The sequence below is a fragment of the Triticum urartu genome, chromosome 3A, assembly GCF_056163025.1.
Source record: "Triticum urartu cultivar PI428250 chromosome 3A, HENAU_Tu73, whole genome shotgun sequence".
NCBI lineage: Eukaryota > Viridiplantae > Streptophyta > Magnoliopsida > Poales > Poaceae > Triticum > Triticum urartu.
In genome coordinates, this window is record NC_141875.1 from 636,227,998 (window position 1) to 636,254,089 (window position 26,092).

The 26,092-nt window shown below is 48.6% G+C and overlaps 3 protein-coding genes across 3 annotated transcripts; all 3 read left to right on the forward strand.

The window, feature by feature from the left end:
* Positions 1–232: 232 nt before the first annotated feature.
* On the forward strand, positions 233–3,304 carry LOC125545653 (uncharacterized). The gene is made up of 9 exons (XM_048709669.2): positions 233–391; positions 498–590; positions 947–1,051; positions 1,210–1,362; positions 1,900–1,998; positions 2,072–2,200; positions 2,353–2,532; positions 2,794–2,910; positions 2,978–3,304. Exons 1-9 carry the CDS (start codon positions 320–322, stop codon positions 3,125–3,127), a joined length of 1,098 nt encoding a protein of 365 aa, XP_048565626.1. The 5' UTR covers positions 233–319; the 3' UTR covers positions 3,128–3,304.
* A 3,417-nt stretch (positions 3,305–6,721) lies between these two features.
* LOC125548966 (uncharacterized) lies at positions 6,722–7,320 on the forward strand. The gene has a single exon (XM_048712474.2). The coding sequence runs from the start codon at positions 6,722–6,724 to the stop codon at positions 7,295–7,297; it is 576 nt and encodes a 191-aa protein (XP_048568431.1). The 3' UTR covers positions 7,298–7,320.
* Positions 7,321–24,205: 16,885 nt separating this feature from the next.
* LOC147980991 (uncharacterized) lies at positions 24,206–25,354 on the forward strand. Its single transcript, XM_087515825.1, has one exon. The coding sequence runs from the start codon at positions 24,206–24,208 to the stop codon at positions 25,352–25,354; it is 1,149 nt and encodes a 382-aa protein (XP_087371951.1).
* Positions 25,355–26,092: the final 738 nt, after the last annotated feature.

The following is a 26,092-nucleotide window of genomic DNA, read 5'->3' on the forward strand; positions in this document are numbered from 1 at the left end:
TGACCTAACAAACAATTTTTCACCGACGAGATACATGTGAATAAAATTCATAAAGCTTCAAGAAAATTATGAAAAATCCATAAATGAAAGAGGCCCTAATGTTGACCATTGATCGAAAGCTCAGTGAAAGACATGCCGGTTCTAGTTATATAGACCAGGAAAGTCGTCGCATAATCTCGGCCGTCCATTTCAATGGTCCTAGCAAATCGACGGTTGCGGCCAGATCACATAATGTCCCAACGCGACCCAAACAGTTCCGAACCCACGGACCAGTGTCAGAGTCTGCACCCGTCTTGTGAATTTGTGATATCCCAAATCCATGGCGAGCTCGCCGCAATCCCCGCAGTCGGCGGAGCTGGAGATCTCGCGCCAGTCCCGTATCCTCGCGGCGGTGAGTCCGAATTCCGCTGTCTCAGTTCCTAGCTTTTGCTTCTTCGCTTCTGCCCCATCGGGTCGTCCTGATGCGTCGTTCTTGGGGCGACCGGTGAGCTCTGCAGCTGTCGAAGAAGGTGATAGATCTCGATGAGCTGCGGATGCTTGCGGCTCAGGGCGTCCCCGACGGCGCCGGCGTCCGGTCGACTGTGTGGAAGGTACCCGATTGGCAGGCTCGTCCTTCTGTTCTTTCGAGATTTGTTCTGTAGTCTCAAGCTGAAGATTTAGTATTTTGCCTTAATTCAGAATTTCAGACAGACGACTGATTTACTGTATGTGCAGCTGATGTTTCTGGTCAATGTGCGTTGTTTATTTTTGCCTTTTGATGCCAATGTCAGATTAGAAATCGTCTGCCTTTTTGTCCCTTTGTGTTCATCCACGTGCTACTGTTAACCTTTTTTTGATCAGTTGTCCTTATATGGTCAGTTTGAGGGGAAAGATGCAGTCAAAAGTGTTGCTTTTTGCCCTCTTCGGTCACAGACTCACTCTCACTGTACATGTGTTGGTTGCGCAGCTGCTACTGGGCTATCTGCCCAAGGATCGTGCACTGTGGGAGCAGGAGTTGGCAAAAAAGAGGTCACAATATGAAGCCTTCAAAGACGAATTCCTTCCCAACACTGTATGTCACTTCACGCTCAGATTAGACTGTTTTTTTGCCTTAATTGTACGAATAAATCCTTTTCTAAAAAAATGTACGAATTAATAGATTCACATCACATTGGTACTTAGTTTAGATCCTCACCAGGAGACAGAGATCCTGAATCCTAATTTTGCTAGGTAGGTGGAAGTAGCACGACTGGGGGATCAGAAGGCCACAGTGACGGAAATGCAGAGCATGTTGAGCATGGGTTTCTTGACAGGTCGGAGATAGCCCAAGATGATCATCCTTTGAGCCTTGGGAAGACCAGCCAATGGAATCAGTTCGCTGAGGTATGCTCTAGTGCATTTGGATTTTATGATCTGGCCAATTGCACACGTTGTTTTGGTGTACTTCGTAGTTCTGGAGACATATTGCAGGCAGTGTTTCATTTTTTGGATATTGGTACTAATCTGTGCTGCTTACACTGGAGGTTGTGTCAGACAGCCATTAGCATCAATTTAGAGCATTTATGCTTTGACAAACATAAGGATCAAGTGCAAGAAATTTAAACCACTTATATCATTATATCTGCATCGTATTTATGCTCGTTTTTGTTTTATTTTCGTAAGAAGGACATCGATTGACATGTTTTGAGAATTTAAATTGCAAAAAATCTGGTGAACCGTTTGAAGCAATTGTTGTCAAAATTAAAACATGTGGATTTACCTTTTAGTTTCGGAAGAATTAACCTTTTCTAGTGTATTTATATATGTGTGCTCTCAATGTTTGCGAATGCATATGGTGTCGAGTGCATGGGTGAGTCATTTCACCATTTCACATGACTCTAACATTGGTATCTTTTTTCTTTGAATATATCTTTCATATAGCATTCAGAGATGATCGAGCAGGTTGACCGTGATGTAAAACGCACTCACCCTGACATACATTTCTTCTGTGGAGACTCTTCTTTTGCAAAGTCCAATCAGGTAAATCTCCAGTATCTAAGTGTAAACAGTTTTCTGCTAGGATACATGGCTGATCATTTGTTATTCTGACCAGGATTCTCTGAGAAATATATTAATTATCTTTGCCAAGCTGAATGCTGGGATAAGATATGTGCAAGGAATGAATGAAATTTTAGCGCCGCTCTTCTTTGTATTTCGGAATGATCCAGATTATAAAAATGCTGTATGGAGTAAGCGATTATTTTGACATATGCGTCATACCATTTGTTGTAGAGCAGACTGTTGACTGTTGAGACAGTTCTTATTTTGTATACTCATGAGTCATGACTTTGAGACTATCTATATCGTGATGTTGGTACCTGGAATCCTTTGCAGAACTTCGCCGAAGCCGATTCTTTCTTTTGCTTCGTGGAGTTACTTAGTGGGCTTAGAGACAACTTCTGCCAGAAGCTAGACAACAGTGTTGTCGGCATTCGAGGGACGCTCTCCAAATTATCGCAACTTCTAAAGAAGTATGATGGAGAACTTCAGCACCACTTGGAAATAACTACGGAAGTAAGTCTTGACATAATAAACAACATGATCTTTATTGCTGTGTGTAGGGTTGTCCTTTCACTTGCCACACCAATTGCTATCGGTGACATTATGTATGCTTCATCTGAGCTGAGCCTTCCACTGTTCTATATTTTTACAGTAGCTCTTTTATAATGTTTGGATGTGTGGAACATTATGACAGTAGCACACTACTGATATGCCATGGTTATAGTAGTGAAGAAAGTGCCTGCAGTATTTCTAACAGAAGCATGGTTTCTGCAGGTTAATCCCCAATTCTACGCGTTCAGGTGGATAACGCTGCTGTTAACCCAGGAATTTAACTTTGCCGATATTATTCATATATGGGACACTCTGTTAAGTGACCCAGATGGTCCTCAGGTAACAAACAAGCAACATGCTCTGGTTTGTTCTGCATTTCGGCAGATGCCTGAAAATTTGGCTGCAGGAAACCTTGCTGAGAATATGCTGCGCAATGCTGATCCTGGTCCGGAAACGGCTCCTTGCCGGCGATTTCAGCTCCAACCTCAAGCTTCTGCAGAGCTACCCTCCGACGAACATCGGCCACCTCCTCTATGTTGCGAACAAGTTGCAGTGAACATGTATCTGTTCACTTAATACTGTAACTGGAGTACCAACGTATTTCTTCAGTGAAATCAGTAACAGTACTCGGCGCCGCAAAACTGAACTTCTGTTATTGCTTTTTATCATATTTATCCAAGTTCATTAATATTGTATGAACCGGGATTGCTAAAAGTCTGATATCTTCTGTGGAGATCTGTGCAAAATTTTCTTTTGAATTTATTCTTTTTATATATGTCATGTCACTTGATTGAGACCTGGTTAAATCCGAGTCGAGTCGACTGAGATCTAGCCCTATATATGAATTGCCAGTTCACTACTTGCCCAGGTTTCCCATATTATTTCCAATACAAGTGGGTTTGACCATGACTTCCCGGCTCTATCTCTGGTACCGATGCGTTGACAAGGTTGGCATGCAGCATGCCAAGCATGGACTCGCCGCACAGTGATCATCTGCTCATGTCATTGGACACACTAACAAACAGCTCGGCTGTACAGAGGCGGGATGGGCAATCCATGAACACATGCGTGCCATGCCATATACGCTGCCCGGCCTAGGGTAGAATGGTGGGGAGAAGCTTCGCCTGATGCCCGTGTTTACGATCGATATATTTTCTGAACAGGGCCTGAATTGAAACGGAGCACGTCGTCCATGGCCGTGGCCGTGCCGGAGCAGGCTAGGGGCGTAGGGGCGTAGGGGAGGGAGAGGTCTATGCTCTCATGTCTGATCTAAACAGCAGCGACGGAGCGGGTGGCTGCGTCAGGCGCAGGGATTCGCGATCTCTGCAGCAGAATATATACAGAGAGAGTTAATTACGTCCGTAGTACACAAATTTGCCGCGCGGTAACAAAATCATACATAAACTTTAAAACCCCATAAAGCTAGTACACCAACTTACGTAACGACACGTTTTAATACATTTCCGTCAAATTTGATTGACGCCGTTTGTCGTCAGTTATTTCTACCTAGGTGGCAACGTTGGCTGGCAGCAGCCCGTGCTCTATCTCCATTTGTGTGTGTGAGACCCACCTGTCAGTCCTGTCAGTGCGACGGAGAAATACAATGGTCTGCATTGAGCGAATTCGAAACGGCGACCTTGGACCAAATAGTCTCAGCCGCGCGCGCGTACCGACTACACGAACCAACAATGCCTGACGTTTTTGAGTAAGTACATTGAGGTTTTATTAGTAGTCCCATATGAAACAAAGGTGCTAATTCTTTTTTTCTTTTCGTGTTAATGAGTGCTGATTCGAACCAAAGAGCTCTGTTTTGCTCGCACGATAGCAAGAACTAGGAACCCCCCTGCGGAACTTTTTGTCTAATGTAGGGATGCATTTCTTTTGCCCTTGTACCACATTACATACGTGTAATTCTTTTCTTATTTTTTAAAAAAATCTCTTTTCTTATTCAGAACTGATTTTTTGAACTTTGAAACATGAATGTATAAAAACATAACTTGTAATAGTTTGAGCAAGAAAAACTTACTGCTATGATGAGTGCAAAGTTCATCTATTGAGCTATATTATTGTAATCCAGTACAAATTACTCATCTTCTACTTTTTCCATGCCGTGGATGATCATATTTTATATGAAAAATCCGTACCAACGTTTGCATGTTTTTTGCTTTCGAAGTTTTTCCAATGTACTCCCTCCGTCCGGTGAAGAGTGTACATTTAGAAATTTTAAGACAAATTATGAAGTTGAGTAAAAAATGCATTGGAAAGATGCAAGTCACCATCTCTTCCCTTTTAATTACCCAACCCCCAATGAGCTAAGTGCATGTAAAAATTAAAAAGACCATGTCTAGATTGCTATTGGTCTTGATTACCATGTGATGAGAGAAAAGTATTTCTCCCCTCTTCAAAATGCATTGGAAAGATAGAAGTACACTCTTTTGTGAACAAATTTTGAAGCTAGATGTACACTCTTCACCAGACGGAAGGAGTATATAGTAAATGTGTATAAAAGATTCACATATGTAACAAAGGGGTAAGAACTCAGAGCAAATCCAACACGTCAACCAAAACGAAGAAGCAGTTTGTTCACTTTCGTCCGTTTGGGTCAACTATTGGCTCTTTGCCCCGTGCGTCTGACCGGTGTACCCAACCGGCCGACCCATTTTTTATCCATGTCCAAAAGTAGAAGTAATAAAAAAATACCAACGGCCTATAATTCATGCCAGCACCCATACCAACGCCCCCATGTCATGTCGGCAGCCATGCCAGCCTACAAAAAACTCACAGTTTATGTTGGCGCACTTGCCAGCAGCCAGCACACTTGCTAGCAGACAAAAAAGGATGATAGTTTTGATCGATGCGTTGGAGTTGCTCTTATAACCTCATAAATCTCACATGAGAAAAAGACAATGTAAAATAAGTGCAAGGATCTGAATTATTTTATGTCCCATTTTGGTACAAATTATCCTATAGTAACTCATTTTTTGAAACTTTTTTCCATGTCATAGATGGTGATCGTTACCACATGGCCATGTGGTAAGCAATCTGGAAAAAAAGGTGATCGTTAATAGATCTTGAGTCCATTTCAGAAAAAAAATATGATGATCTTTTTTTGTCAGTCTAGTCGTTGCATGCGAGCAAACCATGGTTTCCGTATTTGAATCCTCGCACCGTTTTAATCAACCGTTTTTTTTTGTCATCTCTAAATTACATGTAAAACTTAAGATAAGACTATCTTATTAATCATTGTACATGCCCTGATTTATGTTATCCGTTCTATTTCTTTGTTTCGGAACTAGTAACATATGGGTTATCTCAAAGCAAAGCCAGCAACGTTGGCTCCTCTGGTCAGTGCGCGTGAGTTGTTGTCGTACCTGCTTCATAGGTCGCGGGTCCGATTCCCTTTCGGTGCATGCCTCTCTTTTAATTATTTCTTTATCCGTACCATTGGCACATGGGTCCCACACGCATAGACAGCCGCTGCCCGCTGCCATGCTAACGTTGCCAAGAAAGAACGGAAAACAAGCGGGCGTCCGTCAAATTTGACGAAAATGTATTAAAATGTGTTGTTACTTAAGTTGTTGTACTAGTTTTATGGGGTTTTTTAGTTTATGTATGATTCCGTTACCGCACTATAACTTTATGTATTACGGATGTAATTAACTCATACAGAGACACAAGAGATTACTACTTGAAGGGGACGTACCAGGGGTGCCGTGGGCGCAGGCTCCCTGTAGCTAAGCTACGAGTGAGAGTAGCTACAGCAGCTGCCGCTGCCGCTGGTGTAGCTACTTGGATGGAAACCACTGCGATTCAAGTCAAGCAGATAGACGCACACAGCTCGGCAAATTAGAGCGCCCCTATGTCTCCCTTGTAGCGAGACGTAGGGCAATCTCGCCTGAGAGCATCTCCAACAGGTGCGATAAAAGGCGTGCCCGCGGGGTAAAATTTGGTTTTAGCGCGCGTCGGCTGGTTCCGCGCGCTCCAGCGGTGGCGGGAACTTACCGCGCGCGGGAGAAAGCAGCACGCGGCGCGGTAGATTTGGCGCGCGCGAGCGCGCGCCTATAAAATGCCGCGCTCGCCACGCGCACAGACACAGCCACACGCCCTCCGCTCGCAACCTCGCCGCTTTCCGCGTCACCATCGCGCCACCATGCCGCCGCGCCGCCGGGGTTCTTCGGGCTACCGCGGCGTCCGCGAGCGCCCCAACGGCTGGTACTCCGCCGAGATCCGGTCCGGCGACGTCCGGCTCGGCCTCGGGTCGTTCCGGAGCGCGTACGAGACGGCCCGCGCGTACGACGCGGCGGCGTGGCGCTTGGATAGGCCCCGGTCGCAGATGAACTTCCGGGACGTCTTCACGCGCGAGCAGGCGCAACGCGTCGCCCCTCCGCCACGTCTCATCACTGACATGGACCGTGCCGACCACGCTCGGCGCTGCCGCCGCCTCCTCATCGCCGAGGAGGACGAGCGAGCCATGGCGGAATGGCGCTGTCGCCACCCGGAGGACGTCGCCGACGAGCGTGCCTACTGGGCGGAGAGGACGGCAAGGCGCCGCGCGGAGCGGGCGGACCGGTGTCGGCGGAAGGCATTGGCGAATGCGCAGTGCGATATCGTTGAAGCAGGTGGGAGGTCGATCTTCACGTTAGACGATGAACGTTGGGACGACATATGGCTCGATACCTCGGACAACACCGACGAGGATGATGATGATGGTAGCGACTTGGAGTAGTTTCTATCTATGTATGCCGTAGTAGTTTCTATCTAGTTGCACCGTAGTTCTATCTATCTATGCTTTCGAACTATCTATCTAGTTGTACCGATGTAAAATACCTTTGTATCATTTTTTATCTATGCAATTTATCGTTTTTTATTATCTTAATATTTATCTATGCTTCCGAAAATATTGTAAAAATGAGCGTGCGTGCTGCATTTTTGCGCGCTGCTGGAGCGGCGCGCGCGCTGCATCTTAGCGCGGCTGCAGGAGTCAGCGCTGCGCGCCGCGCCAAATCAGGCGATGGGCGCGCGACAAAGCTGTTTTTTACGCGCGGCGCGTTCGGCGCCTGCTGGAGATGCTCTAGGCTGAAGCGAACGCCATACCAGGCCGGCCCAGCGCCCGAGGCCACAGGCCAGGGCCAGGGCCTCCTTTTTTCCTGTTTTTTTCACATTCTTTGTTTTTATTCTTTGCTTTCTTTTTTTACTTTTGATTATGCTTTTAAATATTCTAAATATATATATTGTAAAAAACATACTTAAAACATGTTAATCAAGCATTTGGAAAATGTAAAATGTGTATGTATACACAAAAACTATAATGTGTACCAAAAAGGTTTATGTATTCTTTTTCCTAAATTGATCAAATATTTTAAAAAAAATTGACCAGTCATTCTGAAAGTGTAATATGTGTGTAGAAAATATGTTTTCATGTATGCGAAAAATGTATACAAAAATTATAAAAAGTGTGTGAAAAAAAGTTGATCATGTATTTGAGAAAATGTTAATCATGCAGATCAGGTATTTAAAAAAAGTTGGTCAAGCATTTAAATTTTAAAATGTGTATAGAAAAAATATTTCTCATGTATACGGAAAAATATACAATGCATATGAAAACTTTTGATTGTGTATTTAACAAATGCTAAATGTGTATAGAAAATGTTCCTAGTGGGTAGAAGAAGTAGAAATAAAAAATATACGTTTAAAAAATGTTAATCGTGTATTTACAAAAAGTATGCATAGTTTAGAAAAAATATTATTACCATAAAAATGTCAAGCGTGTATTTGGAAAAAGGTTGACAATGTATTAAAGAAAGGGTTCATAACATGTTTTCAAGAGAAAAATGTACAAAGTATGTCAAAAAAGTGTTTCTCGTGTACCCTAAGCACTGCAAAATAATATACATGTGTTGAAGAAAAATAAAAAATGACAAAAACCAAGAAAGAAACATAAAGAAAACCCAGGAAAAACAAAAGAAACCTGAAGCATAACGAAGAAAAAAGGAAAACCAGAAAAGAAAGAAAAGAAAACAGGAGAAAACTAGTGGAAAAAGACAGGAAAACAAGAAAACCCGGACAAAACAAAAAAAATGAAGAAATAAGAAAAGAAACCAGTAAAATTCGGGAATAAAAAAATAAAATGGTGAAAACCCAAAACCCGAGGGGAACCGTGAAGAAACAAAAAACTGAAATAAAAAACCAAAAAGTAAATGAATAAAATAAAAATAAATAGACAAGAACGCATCGTACGCAGCTATCAGCGAGCGAGCGCTGAGAACGGGCCGGACCAGTACTGTAGAACAGTTCAAAAAGCTTCAGGTGACATAAAAGGCACTCTTGCTATAAGCGACTTATAGGGTTTGCGGGCAAATTATGCTACTGCAGAATTTTGTGAATCACTGCAGCACCAAGATATCGCAGACCGTATGATCTCGTGGCCACTGTAGTTTGGTATGTTTGGTGGGAACGGTGTCAGTACACCCATGGCGAACGTATCTTCGAACCGAGCAAGTCAGCACAAGCAATTATAACCCTTGCTAAGAATTTTTCTAAGGCCAAGTCAAAGAAGGTAAAACTTGAAAGGCACGGCTGGTGCTGTCCGCCAGAAGGAATTCTTAAACTCAATGTGGATGCCACTTTTAATCATAATAGTGGAACAGGAGGAACATGTGCCATTTTACGAGACAATTCTGGTGTCTTGGTGGCAACGTCATGCAGTAACATTTCATTTGTAGAAGATGCGACAACGGCAGAAGCTAGAGGCTTAGGGCATGTACAATGGTTGATAAGATAGTCTTATCTTAGGTCTTGCATGTAATTAAGAGATGACAAAAAAAGATGTCTACAATGGATCATTTCTTAGCCTTATCTTCATAACTAGTTATTCCTAAAAATGTGGTGACACATATTGTGCTAAGATATCATCTCTTGTCTTATCTTAAATAAGAGAAGACAAGCCTTTTCTTATGAGTTCTCTCTCCTCCACCTCATCATTTATCCTACATGGCACTCCTAAGATAGCATCATTGTACATGCCCTTACGAGACGGGCTCCTGCTCGCAAATGAAGTTGGGTGTAACAGAATTTGCGTCGAAGAAAGGCGATCACGCTCCCACCACGCGAAAGGCGATTCCATGGCGATCCGCCCGCGACACCCCAGATCCATCGTCGCTGCCTGATGCTGCCGGCCCAATCCAGTTCGAGGGGAAGCGCACTACATCATCTTGCCGTGTGCTCGCTGATGAGGACCCGTTGGGACTCAACGAGATCCAGAGGAAGATGTCAGGGGCGATCCGCTCTCTGATGGCCCGGAAGGAAGCAAGAAAGGGCGTGAATGACGCGAGAGGGGGATTGAGAGGATCACAACCAGATGTGGTATTGGGACGAATCCGGGAAGGTATGGATCGGATCCGAATGTCTCTGCAGGGCAGCAGATCGCAGGAGGAGATCCTGAAAAGCGAATGGGATTGGAGTACCGGATCGACAGCAAGCCCGGCACCGGAATACACGCTGGGGATGGACGACGCTCAGTCCATCAAATCTAGCAAGAGTCAGGAGGGCGTACCGTTGTTTGCAGGTGAAATCCCAGCAATGTCCATGGGAATCAAACATGAAAGGCGTTGGTCGACAGAGGAAAGTGATGAGCCATTGTCAAGCGATAGCGGGGAGAATCGGGCACGAAGAGATTGATTTGCTCAGAAAACACAGTATGAGAAGGAGAATCACAAAAGCAAGGAAATAATCGTGGGGATTGAGGTAATGGGAAATCTGCCACCAAACACCAAAACGGCAGTGAATCAGGTCGGGGTAGAATTTTCGCAAACAGGGGATCCGCCAGACATCATATTCCCAGATGTATCAAAGGGAGACGATCTGTTGCCTGATGTGAGGATGTCGAGCTCGGTTATAAATTCAGAGACGGGGAAATACTCCACCCCTACACAAAGCCACAAGCCAAGATCCGAAACACACACCTGCACCATGGAGAACCTAGGTGACCGCAAGATGAAGAAGGCCATGACCGAGAGCAAGCTGGAGGTGGTCACCTCGAACAGTGATGAGCGGGTGGGCAGAAGGATGGAAACAGGGTCATCCTCGCATGGTGGCCAAGGGGAGGCCTCCCTTCCGGTCCCCTTGCCGTGCCCGCAGGTGAGGCCGGTGCATCAACGCACTCCGGTTGTGGAGCTGGACCTGACCAGAGCCAGGGCGGCCATGCGCACGCGCTGGCTCGCCGTCCTGCCATTCAGCACGGTGGGCCTCTTCGGCGAACTGAAAAGCAAGTGGGGGCTGCGTGGCCGCCTCAACTACACCCCCCTCCGTAACATCGTATCAAAACCGGCGGATCTCGGGTAGGGGGTCCTGAACTATGCGTCTAGGCCGGATGAAGACAGGGGACACGATGTTTTACCCAGGTTCGGGCCCTCTTGATGGAGGTAAAACCCTACGTCCTGCTTGATTAATATTGATGATATGGGTAGTATAAGAGTAGATCTACCACGAGATCAGAGAGGCTAAACCCTAGAAGCTAGCCTATGGTATGATTGTTGTCTATCCTACGGACTAAAACCCTCCAGTTTATATAGACACCGGAGAGGACTAGGGTTACACAGAGTCGGTTACAATGGTAGGAGATCTACATATCCGTATCGCCAAGCTTGCCTTCCACGCCAAGTAAAGTCCCCTCTGGACACGGGACGAAGTCTTCAATCTTGTATCTTCATAATCCAGGAGTCCGACCGAAGGTATAGTCTGGCTATCCGAACACCCCCTAATCCAGGACTCCCTCAGTAGCCCCTGAACCAGGCTTCAATGACGACGAGTCCGGCGCGCAGATTGTCTTCGGCATTGCAAGGTGGGTTCCTCCTCCAAGTACTTCACAGAAGATTTTGAACACAAAGGTAGTGTCCGGCTCTGCAAAATAAGTTTCCACATATTGCCATAGAGAGAATAATATTTACACAAATCTAATCTGCTGACGTATTCCGTAGCATGACATCACACCACGGCCAAGTCTTTATTCGAATCGTTTTACCGTTCCACCTCAGCGCGTTTAGCGAGGCGGTTTCCTTGGCACGTCTTGTCAAAGCAGAGATCGTGTTCCCTCATTCCGGGATTCTCATCAATACGGCGTGGGTAACCCAACCGCGCCATTAATTACGGCGCTTGGGAGATAAGCGAGTTTTACCAGGCTGGTGGGGACGCATAGTCGCATCCACCCATATAAGGGGATAAGAATCCACCTTTTCATCCACGCCTTCTTCCTCCTTTGCCTATCCATTTCCGCGCACTCGAGCTCCAGCGCCCAAGTCCGCACACCCCACCTCAACCTTCTCCAACCATGTCCGGAGCGGGAGGCAAGTGGATGGTCTCCTCCGTCACAGAGGGACACATCAAAAAACTGAGAAATGCCGGATACTTGTCTAACGACATTGCGCACCGGCTTCCCGAAGAGGGGCAGCTCATCCCCACCCCTAGGCCTCATGAGAGGGTGGTGTTCCTCCCCCATTTCCTCCGCGCACTGGGCTTCCCTCTCCACCCATTTGTCCGGGGGCTCATGTTCTACTATGGCCTGAATTTCCACGATCTGGCCCCGAACTTTGTCCTCAATATCTCGGCATTTATTGTCATGTGCGAGGCTTTCTTCTGCATCCGCCCCCATTTCGGCCTATGGCTCAAGACTTTCAATGTCAAGCCGAAGGTGGTGCGTGGCACCCAGGCGGAGTGCGGAGGTGCCATGGTGGGCAAGATGCCCAACGTCCTATGGCTCGAGGGATCCTTCGTGGAGTCCCTAAAGGGGTGGCAATCGGGGTGGTTTTACATCACCGAGTCGCGCGACCCTGAATGGGTCGCAGCCCCCGAGTTCCGATCCGGACCCCTACGCGGCTCACCTCCTGGAAAGAGACGGGCCTGTCGTGGGGTAAAGAAGGAGAGCTGACCGGACTCCAAACATGCGTCCAAACCCTGGTGGACAAGAAGCTCAAACTTGTCAACGTAGTCCAGGTTATGCTCATCCGCCGGATCCTCCCGTGTCAACAACGGGCTTTCAACCTGTGGGAGTTCGACCCGGCGCAGCACCGAACTCTGAGCAGACTCTTCGACACAACGTACGAAGATGCCTGGAAGGTGCTTTTCAAGGGCGCCGAGGCCCCCGCATCCGCTACCGAGGATCGCGGATTCAGCACGCAGTGTCGCGCTCGTGTGGTAAGCTGTTTTTACCTTTTACAGGGTATTAGTTTTTCATAGTTTGACTCCATGCGGGATCTAAGCTCCCTTACCTTTAACAGGATTGGCAGAAGATGTCCGGACAAATCAACTGTCCGGCTCCTTTGCCCGAAGGCCCAACGGACACTCGCTTAGCGAAGCTGCTGGTTCCGGCACCCTATGTGGTGCTGGAGAAGAAGGCCAAGAAGAAGGCCACGGGGACTCAAAAGAGTGCCCGGCGCCTGGGGGTGTCGGATTCATCATCCAACGACTCCAAGATGCACTCCTCTCGTGAAGACGAGGAGGAGGAAGAAGAGACCTCTCCCCCTCCAGCGGGGGGAGAGAAGAAAAGGAAGGCCGCCCCAACTGGGGAGGCCGAAGGGTCCAAGAAGGGGAAAACCCTTCCTCCGGATGGCTCCACCAACGCCGACGACGGCGAAGAGGAGTGGCCGCACAGGGCCAAGCCCCTGGCGAGATCGTAAGTATTCGGACAACAGAGCAATTCATAGTGTTCCTTTCTTGCACAACTCCTCCTTACGCCGAATATGACTATGCAGTCCGCCCAAGGCCGGGCTCGACGAGTCGTCGAGCGGCTCCCTGGATTCGTCGGATGTGAATTCGCTTCCGACGGCTTCCTCCCCCCATCCTACGGACGACGCCGAGGTGGCGTCCCAACAGGTTCCAAGCCAGGAGGAGGTGGTCCTGGAGGCGCCGCAAGGCAACCTCCCGGACTCCAGGCGTAAAGGGGATAGAACCCCCAAGGGCATCGCGCCGGAACCTTCAACGGTTCCGGACTCCGGTAGGCAACCTCCTTCCAAGAGGGGCAAGCCTACTGAGCCGGTGACCTCCGTCCAACCGGAGGCACCGGACAATTTGCTGGAGGTGCTTAAAGGCGCCTCCATCGACGAGGAGCACCGCACTATTATGAGTGCGGTGATCGAGAAGGTTCAGTCCGCCAAGAGCGGACTGACTGAAGCCTGTGCCAGCCTTCTAACAGGCTTTAAGGTAAGTAAAGAATAAAAATATTACCGCATAGACAGTAGCCCCTGATGCTCTATTCGGCGTTCGGAAAGAAAAGCCGAATAGAGGATCTAATAACATTCGCAGGAGTCTAACATAATCAAGTCAATATGCGTATACAGGCTTCGCTGCTGGCCTCCGCCGCACTGACTGCGGAGGTGGATACGCTGAAGCAAAACCTCGCGTGGTCCGAGAACGAGCTCGGCCATGCCAAGAGGCAACTCAAGGAGAAGGAAGGTAAGTAATACCTTGCGCAAGTATATAGAGAAGATGTGGTTGCAAAAAATGACAGGATCGACGTGCTATTATAGGGGCCACGACCGAGATGGCAACCCTTAAGCAAGTGCTGTCCGAGGCCGAAAACAGAGCGGCCGCGGAGCGCACAGAGAGAGGAAAGCAGGAGGCGCGGGTGGAGGAGGTGCAGAAAGATCTCTAGGCTCTCGTGAAAAAACACGAGAGTTTGGAGCTTGACTCAAAGACGCAAGCGTCCGAGCTTGCGGCAGCCCTCAAAAGCGCGAAGTCTGCCAAGGCCGAAGCCCAGAAAGCCCTCCAGGAAATTGGAGCGATGAAGAAGATAGCGGCGGGTAAGGCATTCATTATGCAAAGCAAGCACGTGAAAGTGAATTACTTGTTACTTACCCGAGTCCGGAGCTCTCCAGGAGCATTCGTAGATTTGCCCCGCAGTGCATCTGATGCCGCCGCCTACTATCGAGCCGAGGAGGGGAGCTCAACGGAGAAGGTGTTCTAGTCTCAGTATGCTGAGGCCGGACACCTAGTGCCTTTGAGCGAGCAGCTGAAGCAAATGGTCGAGCTCCACAAGGTGGCCGAACATGCCATAAAGGGCCTCGTAGTTCGGCTTTGGCCTGGAGAGGCTCTTCCTGGGAGCTACTTCGGGCTGGTGAGGCGGCTGGTGGATGCCTGTCCATGGCTTGAAGTAATCAAGCGCTCCGTCTGCATCGAAGGTGCCCGTAGGGCGCTTGTCCGTGCTAAAGTGCACTGGGGCAAGATGGATGCGGAGAAGCTGGTGAAGGACGGGTCGCCGCCGGGCAAGGAGCATCGCGTCCCGGAAGCGTATTATGAGGGCGTCCTGAAGGGTGCCCGCCTTATAGCGGATGAATGCTCCAAAGATGTAATTTTTGAGTAAACTCGCATTTGTGATCCTGTACGCTGAAAACTTGTTCATATGCGCTAAGCAACGCTTTTGAATTTAAAATATTACCTTCTGTGCGGCCGTTTATCAAATTTGAGAGATGACGAGTCGTCGGCTTCTGCCCCCATGCCACGAGTGCTGGGGTGTTCGGGATAAACATGAGCGCTCTTTTCCCATTCTTGGGTCCTTCGAGGGAGGCGCTCAACACAACGAACAAGGCAATCGGACTATAATGCTTGAACACTCTCACTTAGCCATAGAATTCTATAATTTTAAATTTCGGCGAAGCCCCTAGTGTTCGGAAGACCGAGTTCGGGGCGCTATCCACGCCTAGGCCGGACAAAGCCGACTCCTCGCTCTAAGCGGCATAAGTCTTTAGGGACTCGAAAACCTCTCGAACAGCGACCAGCTCTCGCCTCATCATGACAGTCAGTTTTAGCTTTCTCTACTGAGGTGCTTAGCCCAGCTCAACTGGGGCACAATCGCAGTAGTTCTCCTAGTGCTACCTTAGCCGATATAACGGAACGTAAGGTACCAAAACATAGGAGCCGGGCAAACCCAACTATTGACCCAAGACATGATTCGGAGCCGATGCATATAATGCTATAAGTTCGGGGTGCCACACTTGTGAAAGTGTTCGGACTTCTCACACCGTATTGTGGGGTACTTAAGCCCCTGGCGTATTGGCCGTACCAAAGTGTACGGGTGCAACATGTCATTAATGAACATATATTCGTAAAAAAGAGTAATGCAATAATAGACAGAAGTTATGCATTGTTTATTAAAAAAAGCTGCGATCAAAGCAGAACGATACAAATAGTGCGATAAGCAAAAAATAGGACTATTTAACGTGTCCTTTCCAGGGGTGAGCTGCGGAATGGTATGTGAAACAGGTATACTGCTCGTTATAGAGACCACCTTAGAGTTCCATAGTGCGGCGTAGCTTTCTGCTTCCCTGGTTGTATCGTTTGTGCGGCAATTGTACTGCCGGACAAGCCTTCCGAAGAATGGAGTCCTGAAAATAAGAGAAAATTGAGAAATCGGCAGCCCCTAGTGCGGTTTAAGTCACGATTCGGGCGTGCCATGATGGTGCCCCTCCCCCTGTGCCCATGGTATTTCCAGAGCGTAGTTATGTACGTGCAACACTGGTTGCGCAAGTTCACAAGGGCTGGGGTTGGGGCCGCATTGCAACGCTTGCTCGGAACGTGCCAGGCGGTCTTGTTGTAGGTTACTCCGGGCGCGCTTGACGGTGTCCAGACATTTAATGGCTGGACTAGAGAATTGCCTTGAGAGGCTGCTTTGTACTTCCGCTGCGATAGCCGCCGTATACTCCTCCGTTCGGAGAGAGCGTTCGGTGTTTCCATTGACCGTGATGACTCCTCGAGGGCCTGGCATCTTGAGCTTGAGGTATGCGTAGTGCGGCACCGCATTGAACTTAGCAAATGCGGTTCGCCCGAGCAGTGCGTGATAGCCATTGCGGAACGGGACTATGTCGAAGATTAACTCCTCGCTTCGGAAATTATCCGGAGATCCGAAGACCACTTCAAGTGTAACTGAGCCTGTACAGTTGGCCTCTACACCTGGTATGACGCCTTTAAACGTCGTTTTAGTGGGTTTAATCCTTGAGGGATCGATGCCCATTTTCCGCACTGTATCCTGGTAAAGCAGGTTCAGGCTGCTGTCGCCGTCCATGAGGACTCTAGTGAGGTGAAATCCGTCAATAATTTGGTCTAGAACCAATGCGGCGAATCCTCCATGACGGATGCTAGTGGGGTGGTCCCTTCGATCAAAAGTGATTGGGCAGCAAGACCATGGGTTGAACTTTGGGGAGACTGGCTCCATCGCGTATACGTCCCTTAGCGCACGCTTCCGTTCCCTCTTGGGGACGTGGGTTGCGTATATCATGTTCACCGTCCGCACTTGTGGGGGAAAACCCTTCTGTCCACTGTTGTTCGGCGGCCGGGGCTCCTCCTCGTCATCGCTATGCAGCCCTTTGTCTCTGCTTTTGGCATTTAACTTGCCTGCCTGCTTGAACACCCAACAATCCCTGTTGGTGTGATTGGTTGGTTTTTCGGGGGTGCCATGTATCTGGCATGAGCGGTCGAGTATTCGGTCCAAACTGGACGGGCCCGGAGTATTTCTTTTGAATGGCTTTTTCCGCTGACCGGGTTTAGAGCCTCTGAATCCGGCATTAACTGCCGTATCCTCAGCATTGTCGCCGTTAATGCGGCGCTTTTGCTTGTTGCGACGCGACCTGCCACTGCTGTCCTTGGTATCCGAATTACCAGGGCGGTTGGTCATGTTATTGCTGCGAGCTAGGCAGCTGTCTTCTCCCGCGCAGAAGCGGGTCATAAGTGTCGTGAGGGCTGCCATAGATTTCGGCTTTTCCTGTCCTAGGTGCCGTGCAAGCCACTCGTCGCGGATGTTATGCTTGAAGGCTTCTAGGGCCTCTGCGTCGGACAGTCGACGATTTGATTTTTCTTGGTTAGGAACCGTGTCCAGAATTGTCTGGCCGATTCCTCTGGTTGCTGAATTATGTGGCTTAGGTCATCGGCGTCTGGTGGTCGCACATAAGTGCCCTGGAAATTGTCGAGGAATGCGGCTTCCAGGTCCTCCCAACAACCAATTGATTCTGCTGGCAAGTTTTTAAGCCAATGCCGAGCTGGTCCTTTAAGGTTGAGTGGGAGGTATTTGATGGCGCGCAGGTCATCACCGTGGGCCATGTGGATATGAAGGAGATAGTACTCGATCCAGACCGCAGGATCTGTTGTGCCATCGTATGATTCGATGTTCACGGGTTTGAAACCCTCGGGGATTTGATGATCCATTACTTCATCTATGAAGCATAGTGGGTGTGCAGCGCCTCTGTATTGGGCTATATCACGACGCAGCTCAAATGAGCTTTGTCTACTGTGTTCGGCCCGGCCGGATTTACTGTATCCGGCGTGACGAGTACCGTCTCGTGCCGTGGGGCGCCCACGTGATTCGTAGATCGATCTTGTTTGCCTTGCCTTGTCCTCCAATATATCTCGCAGGTCTGGCGCATTTTCCCATGCCTTGGTATTTTTTGAGCGGCGCCGGGGTGCGGCTTGAGTGGAGGGCCGAGAGGCCTCTCTGTCGCGGCCACAGGGTGGCCGGTCGGCTGCATCATGCGCTGGTGATGTAGGTTTAGGTGCTTCCTCCTCTAATTAGGGTAGCAACCTGCGATTTGGGTAGCTCTTGGAGGGGCGTTCGAGTTCATACTCTTCGGCCGCAAGGACTTCAGTCCATCTATTGGCTAGCAAATCTTGATCAGCTCTAAGCTATTGCTGTTTTTTCTTGAGGCTGCTCGCCGTGGCCATAAGCCTGCGTTTGAAACGCTCTTGTTCGACGGGATCCTCTGGCACGACAAATTCGTCATCGTCGAGGCTTGCCTCGTCTTCGGAGGGAGGCATATAATTATCGTCCTCGACCTCTCTGTCTGCCGCTCTCTCATGAGAGCTGGCTTCTCTATCCTCCTGTGCTGAATCTTGCTGGAGGTGGTTGTCTTCGGCACTGTCCGGGGTGTTATTATCTCCCGTGTCGGAATCACCGTTTTTGCTTTGGCGGGATTTAGAGCGGCGCCGCTGACGCCGACGCATAGGTTGCTTCTTGGAGGGGTCATCCTCCGCTTTTCCATCGCCATTGCCTTCTTTTGGGGTGTCCACCATGTATATATCATATGACGAGGTGGCTTTCCAGTGCCCTATAGGCGCTGGTTCTTGATGGTCTCCTGCATCGGCGTCCATACCGTCGATGTCTTCGGAGTCGAAGTCGAGCATGTCGGTTAAATCATCGACAGTGGCTACGAAGTGGGTGGTGGGTGGGCTTTGAATTTCTTCATCATCCGCATCCCAACCTTGCTGACCATAGTCCGGCCAGGGCTCTCCTGATAAAGAGAGAACTTTAGTGAATTCAGAATATCGCCGAAGGGCGAGTGCTGAAAGATGTCCGCAGCGGTGAACTCCATGATCGGCGCCCAATCGGGTTCGATCGGTAGGGGCACGGAGGGCTTGGAGTCAGGAGAGGAGTCCGGCTCCTTGGAGTCATGGGCTTCACAGAGAATAAGGCTGGTGTTCGGCTCGATCGCCGTAGAGATTGCATCCCCCGAGGCGGTGTCTAACCACCCATCGTCGATTGGTGTGATCGGCTCCGAGCTAGGGGTCGGAGCGGACACAGGTGCGACCTCCAGGGCACTGTTCGGCGGCAGAGCTAGATCATGCCCATCGTGATAGTGCGGCGCGCTCGGGTGTGGCTCGAATCCGTCGAAGATCAAGTCTCCGCGGATGTCAGCCGTGTAGTTCAAACTTCCAAATCTGACCTGATGGCCAGGGGCGTAGCTTTTGATCTGCTCCAGATGACCAAGCGAATTGGCCCGCAGTGCAAAGCCGCCGAATACGAAGATCTGTCCGGGGAGAAAAGTCTCACCCTAGATCACATCGCTGTTGATGATCGGAGAAGCCATCGGGCCTAAAAGTGACGACACAGATGAACTCTCAATGAAAGCACCAATATCGGTGTCAAAACCGGCGGATCTCGGGTAGGGGGTCCCGAACTGTGCGTCTAGACCGGATGGTAACAGGAGGCAGGGGACACGATGTTTTACCCAGGTTCGGGCCCTCTTGATGGAGGTAAAACCCTACGTCCTGCTTGATTAATATTGATGATATGGGTAGTACAAGAGTAGATCTACCACGAGATCAGAGAGGCTAAACCCTAGAAGCTAGCCTATGGTATGATTGTTGTCTGTCCTACGGACTAAAACCCTCCGGTTTATATAGACACCGGAGAGGGCTAGGGTTACACAGAGTCAGTTACAATGGTAGGAGATCTACATATCCGTATCGCCAAGCTTGCCTTCCACGCCAAGGAAAGTCCCCTCCGGACACGGGACGAAGTCTTCAATCTTGTATCTTCATAATCCAGGAGTCCGGCCGAAGGTATAGTCCGGCTATCCAGACACTCCCTAATCCAGGACTCCCTCAGGGATCGCCGCCATGTCCTGGAGAATGGCCCATGGACACACCGCAAGGATGCTTTCCTCATCGTCCCCTTTGATGGACAGGGTAGGGCGGCTGATGTGGTGGTGATTGTCATGCCCATTTGGGCTTGCATCTATGATGTCCCACCACTCATGCTCACAGAGGAGATCAGATGGGAGCTTGGAAGACAGCTAGGCAAGGTCTTGAGGGTAGATGCTGATAGGGAGGGAAACATTTTCTCTGAATTTGTATGCGTGCGAGTTGAACATGATGTAAACACACATCTCCTGCGTGAGATCAGTGCTAGAGAGCTAGGGGTAGATGGTCTGATGGACCTAGAGGTTAAGTATGAGCGAGCCCCTCGCTTTTGCATGTACTGCGGCCATATAGGACACGGGGAGAGAGATTGTAGGATCCCGATGGACGACAAGACGCTGCGGTACACGGCAGCGATGAGAGCATCACCGTTCAAGATGAGCAAGAACAAAGGTGGGTTTGTGGCGCCAGACGCCGGTAGCGCCAGGCGCTTCCTGTACTTCGGATCGGAGGTGTACGGAGAAGCATGGACAGCCCCAGCCAAGCTCGCCTGGGAGAAACTGGGGAAGACCCAGAATGATGTGTGCCCCTCCCACACTCAGGAGATGATAAGGTTCAGACAAATACCAGATAATATTCTGCAGGACCCAGGGGTCCAAGCTGCAATCGCAGTTGTGAGCAGGCTCAGGGTGAGCGAGGAACCCCTGCAGAAAGGGGGGAAAAAGAAGCCAGCCGGCGCCGATCAAGTGCACACGTCTACGCCAACTGAACCCGTGGGAGCCGGGGTCTCTGTTCCCACCAAAACCCTGGCAAACATGGATGCTGCAACGCCACCTCCGCTTGCTGAGAGGTCCATGGACATGGTGGGGGACGACAACGGCAAAACCCCTCCCATTCACTCCATCGCCGATGCAACGACTCCCCCATACCCTCCTGGTTTTGGGCCTGACGTGACCCACAAGGCCATGCCTGACAAGGCCACCCCTGTCGCTGCCTCTGCCCCAACTCCGGTGGCGGCGGAGGTGATAAATGGTCCCAAGAGCTTGGATGGCAAAATCAGATTCAGGGCGAGCTACAACAGACTGAGCAAGAGGGGCAAGGCCATAGCAGAGTCTGATTCAGTGTTAGGAAAAAGAGGGGCGGGGCATGATCTTGTACTGAGCGACGCCGTAAACTATAATAGCGAAGAGGGCAGTGAAGGGCATAAGAAACAGAGAGGAGATGAGGAGGAAGAGTTAGAGAGTGTTACTGGAGGGACAGGAGGAAAGGAGGCAACCGGCAAAGGGGCCGCCGGGGAACTGACGGACGCCGAGGAGGGCGGCCGTCAGGAGGAATGACACTGTTGTGCTGGAACTGTCGGGGCCTGGGCCACCCGGGAACAGTTCGAGAACTAGTGTGCCTAGTGCGCACCCACAGCCCCACTGTTGTGTTCATCTCAGAGACGCGACAGTGTAAGGAGAGCATGAAAAGAATAAGAGATAGAATAGGTCTGGAAAATTGTATCACCCATGATGGGGTAGGCAAAGGTGCCGGTATCGCCCTATTTTGGGACGATAGCATTGAAATAACTTGCTCTCTTATGGACCGCGGTATATCGATGTTCATATTCGGAATGAGCCTAACGGCCCCTTGTGGAGAGGTACGTTTGTGTATGGAGAACCAAAGGCACATGAGAGGTACCATATGTGGAATTTACTGAAAAGAATCAAGCCTAGATCAGCTGAACCATGGATGATGATGGGCGACTTCAACGAAACGATGTGGCAAGGGGAACACTTCTCTGCAGCAAAAAGATCTGAAAGAAACATGAGTAACTTCAGGGATTGTCTGGGATGGTGTGACCTACATGATTTGGGTTTTAAAGGGCCGGAATGGACCTATGACAATAAGCAGAAGGGGATAAAAAACGTAAGAGGACGACTGGACAAAGGGGTAGCGTCTCCGGCTTGGAGTGAACTGTTTCCCCAGGCGCATATTCAGCACATTGCCACTTCGAGGTCCGACCATTTTCCCCTTCTGCTATCTCTAACTAATACACACCCTCTAGTCAGACACAAAAGTTTCAGATATGAAATGATGTGGGAGAGAGTCGGCACTTTGGAACCCACTGTTAGAGAAGCTTGGAACAGAGAGGGATTCGTAGGTAGTCTGTCAGAAGTTGTGCTGAAACTAAACATAATGCAGAAATCACTAGCGGCATGGTCCAAGAAAGATTTTGGCACGGTTTTCTCGAGCATTAAAAAGAAGAGACAACGCCTGAAAGTATTGACAGAGGGGCCGGACCAAAGGAATAAAGAGGAACAAATAAGAAAGTTGTCAAAGGAACTTGATGAACTGCTGCTATGCGAGGAAGTAATGTGGAGGCAAAGATCATGAGCCACCTGGATTAGAGAGGGTGACCAAAACACACGCTATTTCCACCAAAAAGCTACCTGGCGCCAGAAAAAGAACACAACTAAAAGGCTAAGAAATGCTGATGGAGTCTGGATAGAAAGGAAGAAGGAGCTCAACACCCTTGCCACGAAGTTCTTCAGGGAATTGTACACTAAAGAGGAAGGTGTGGCTCCTTTCGACCTGATTAATTTGTTACCCCGTTCGGTGGATGAAGAGATGAACAAAAAATTGATAGGGGGGTTCACAGAGAAGGAAATAAGCGATGCCCTTTTCCAGATCGGCCCGCTAAAGGCTCCGGGCCCGGACGGATTCCCGGCCCGGTTTTTCCAGTGAAACTGGGAGATAATGAAGAATGAGGTGGTGGCAGCTGTGCAGAATTTCTTTGAAAACGGGATCATGCCAGAAGGAATAAACGATATGTCGATCGTACTCATCCCTAAAGGAAAGAACCCCCAAAGCTTGAAAGACTTCCGGCCAATAAGCCTCTGCAATGTTATATATAAGGTGATCTCTAAATGCTTGGTGAACCGGCTGAGACCAATGTTGGATGGACTAATCTCAGAAACCCAGAGCGCGTTTGTTCCGGGAAGATTAATCACAGACAATGCCATCATAGCGTTCGAGTGTTTCCATAAGATCCAACAAAGCAAAAACCCGCACAATACACACTGTGCGTATAAGCTGGACCTCGCCAAAGCCTATGACAGAGTGGATTGGGACTTCCTAGAAGGAGCCTTGGAAAAGCTGGGTTTCCATGCTCGTTGGATAAACTGGATTATGAGATGCGTTAAATCTGTCCGGTACTCGGTGAAACTGAATGGAGAAGTCTTGGAATATTTTCTTCCTTCGAGAGGGCTCAGACAAGGTGATCCCCTCAGCCCCTATCTGTTTCTTTTTGTCACTGATGGGCTCGCCACAATATTCAATAGGGAGGTTCAAGGTGGAAGCATTTCACCTGTCAAAGTGGCCCGCAACAGCCTGGAATATCAAATCTGTTATTTGCCGACGATAGCTTGGTATTTTTTAAGGCCTCTTGTGACCAAGCCAGGGTGGTTAAGAGGGCGCTTAACATGTTCCAAAGATGCACAGGCCAACTATTGAGTAGCAGCAAATGCTCTATATTATTTAGTGAGCATTGCCCCAACTCGTTATAGGAGGAAATTAAGGATATCCTTGCTTGTGAATCATCTACGTTTGAAAGTAAGTACCTGGGACTCCCAACTCCAGAGGGAAGGATGAAAGATGCAAACTTCCAACCTATTATGGACAGATTCTTAAAGAGATGCAATGATGGGTTGGGTCGCCACATGTCTTTTGCGACAAAAGAGGTTCATGTCAAATCAATAGTTCAAGCCCTGCCTACTTTTACTATGGGGGTTTTCAAATTCTCAGTGGGTTTTTGTGACAAATATGAGCGTCTCATCAGAGAGTTCTGGTGGGGGAAGATGAAGGACAAAGGAAAGTACACTGGATGTCATGGGAGCGTATGATTAAGCCCAAGAGAGTAGGAGGGATTGGTTTTCGTGATATGCAGATTTTCAACCAAGCCCTCCTCGCAAGACAAAGTTGGCGCCTGCTTCAGAACCCAAATAGCCTTTGTGCTAGAGTCCTTAAGTCAAAATATTATCCTAAAGGAGATCTCCTTGATACTGTTTTTGCTTCGGATGCATCCCAAGCATGGAAGGGCATTGAACATGGCCTTGAGCTTCTAAAAAAGGGGCTGATATGGAGAGTTGGAAACGGGAAGAAAATTCAGATCCAAAGAGACCAATGGGTCCCAAGGAAAAGTGGGCTGAAAGTAACAAAGTTTAAGAGACGATCAAGGTTAAGGTGGGTAAACCAACTAATGAAATCAGATAGCAAAGAATGGGGCGAGACACTCATCCACCAACTGTTCCATACCTATGATGCTGAAGAAATCTGTAAGATTAAAATTCCTAGATATGAAGCTGAGGATTGTGTTGCATGGCATGAAGAAAGGTCTGGCTTGTTCACTGTCCGAAGTGCATACAGGTTGGGTGCAAGTCTCAAACAACATGGCGACACGCTGGCGTCAAGCTCGTCTCATGATGCGGAGAATACAAGCATATGGGACCTCATATGGAAAACAAAAGTATCGGAAAAGGTCATGATTTTCGCGTGGCGAGTGGCAACTAAAACACTCCCCACCAAAGAGAATAAGTGGAAAAGAATACTTGAGCTTGACAACATCTGTAGTATATGTGGGAGGGAGCCGGAGGATGAGTTCCATGCAACAATTAATTGCACAAAGGCCCGTGCACTCCGAGAGAAAATGAGATCGAACTGGTGCTTACCGGATGAGGATCATTTCAGGAAAACCGGTGTTGACTGGCTCCAGAATCTACTAGGGAACTGCGATGCAGAATCAAGGAGGAAAATATTACTCCTGTTGTGGCGTGCGTGGTGGCTGCGCGATGATTGCATCCATGCGGATGGCAACGCTATGATCAACCATTCAGCGGGCTTCTTGGTCAAATATGCTGAGGAATTGAATCTGATAGGAACTGAACCCACTGTAGACGAGGTGGACGGTCACCTGGTCGGCCTTCAGAAACCTGGCTCTGTTGAGGCGCGTCGCGCGGAGATTAGAAATGGCAAGAAGCCCCAGGAGCAGTGCTTGTGGAACGGCCAAAATACTAGTACCCGTGAGGAATTGGAAGCAGACCTATCAGCAAGGACGGCAATGAAGCCCATACATACAGAGAGGAGCAAATGGGAACCGCCACCGGAAGGCATATGGAAATTAAACTTTGATGCAGCGTTCCTAACCAATACTGGCGACACTGTGGCTGGAACCATCGTCAGAACACACCAGGGTGTGGTTGCATTAGCATGTGGGCAGCGACTGCAGACATGCAAGGACCCAGAAGAAGCTGAAATGGCTGCTGTTGCACACGGACTCTCACTATTAAGCAAATACTACAGGGGGCAGTTTGTGTGGAATCAGACTGTGCTTCAGTCATCTCAATGCTGAATAACAGAGCAAGTAATCTGTCGGCTCTTTTCCCCCTAGTCATGAAAGTGAGGCACTTCATGAATGTTTTCAAAGAAGTGACCTTTATTAGCGTGAGAAGATCCAGCAATAAACTGGCACATGAGCTTGCTGCTCCAGCAAGAAGACAGGGAGACCTCTTTATTTTTGGCGATGTCCCTCCTTCCTTAAGGAGCATCCTCATAGAGGACTGTAATAGATCTTCCATTGTTACTTAAGTTGTAGCTGGTTTGATCCTCAAAAAAAAAGAATTTGCGTCGAGGCTGATTGCTTGGAGGTCGTCGAAATCATGCAAGGTGGTGGAAATTCACTTGGACCGGCTGCAGCAATTTATGAGGAGTGTTCTTTTCTGGCTCGCAATTTTATTTCGATAGCTTTTTCTCATTGTCCTAGGGAAGCTAATGAGGCGGCTGATTTGTTGGCTAGAAACTCGGAGGTTTCTCGAACCATTGTTTGGAAATCGAAGCCTCCAGGTTTTCTTCTGGATGTATTAACAAACGATGTATCGCTGTTTTCGCATGAAATATAAACCGCCATGATGGCTTTCCCTCAAAAAAAAAAGATATCACAGACCGTGCGAGCTAACTACCAAGCTTCGAGGCCATGGGCCATTGAAACTTTTTACGATATATGCTACGATGTAGTTCTGGTAGGCCGGATGCATCGTGGCATGATTAAGCCATGCGTTCTATATCATACAATTTTTCACTGAAATTTTCT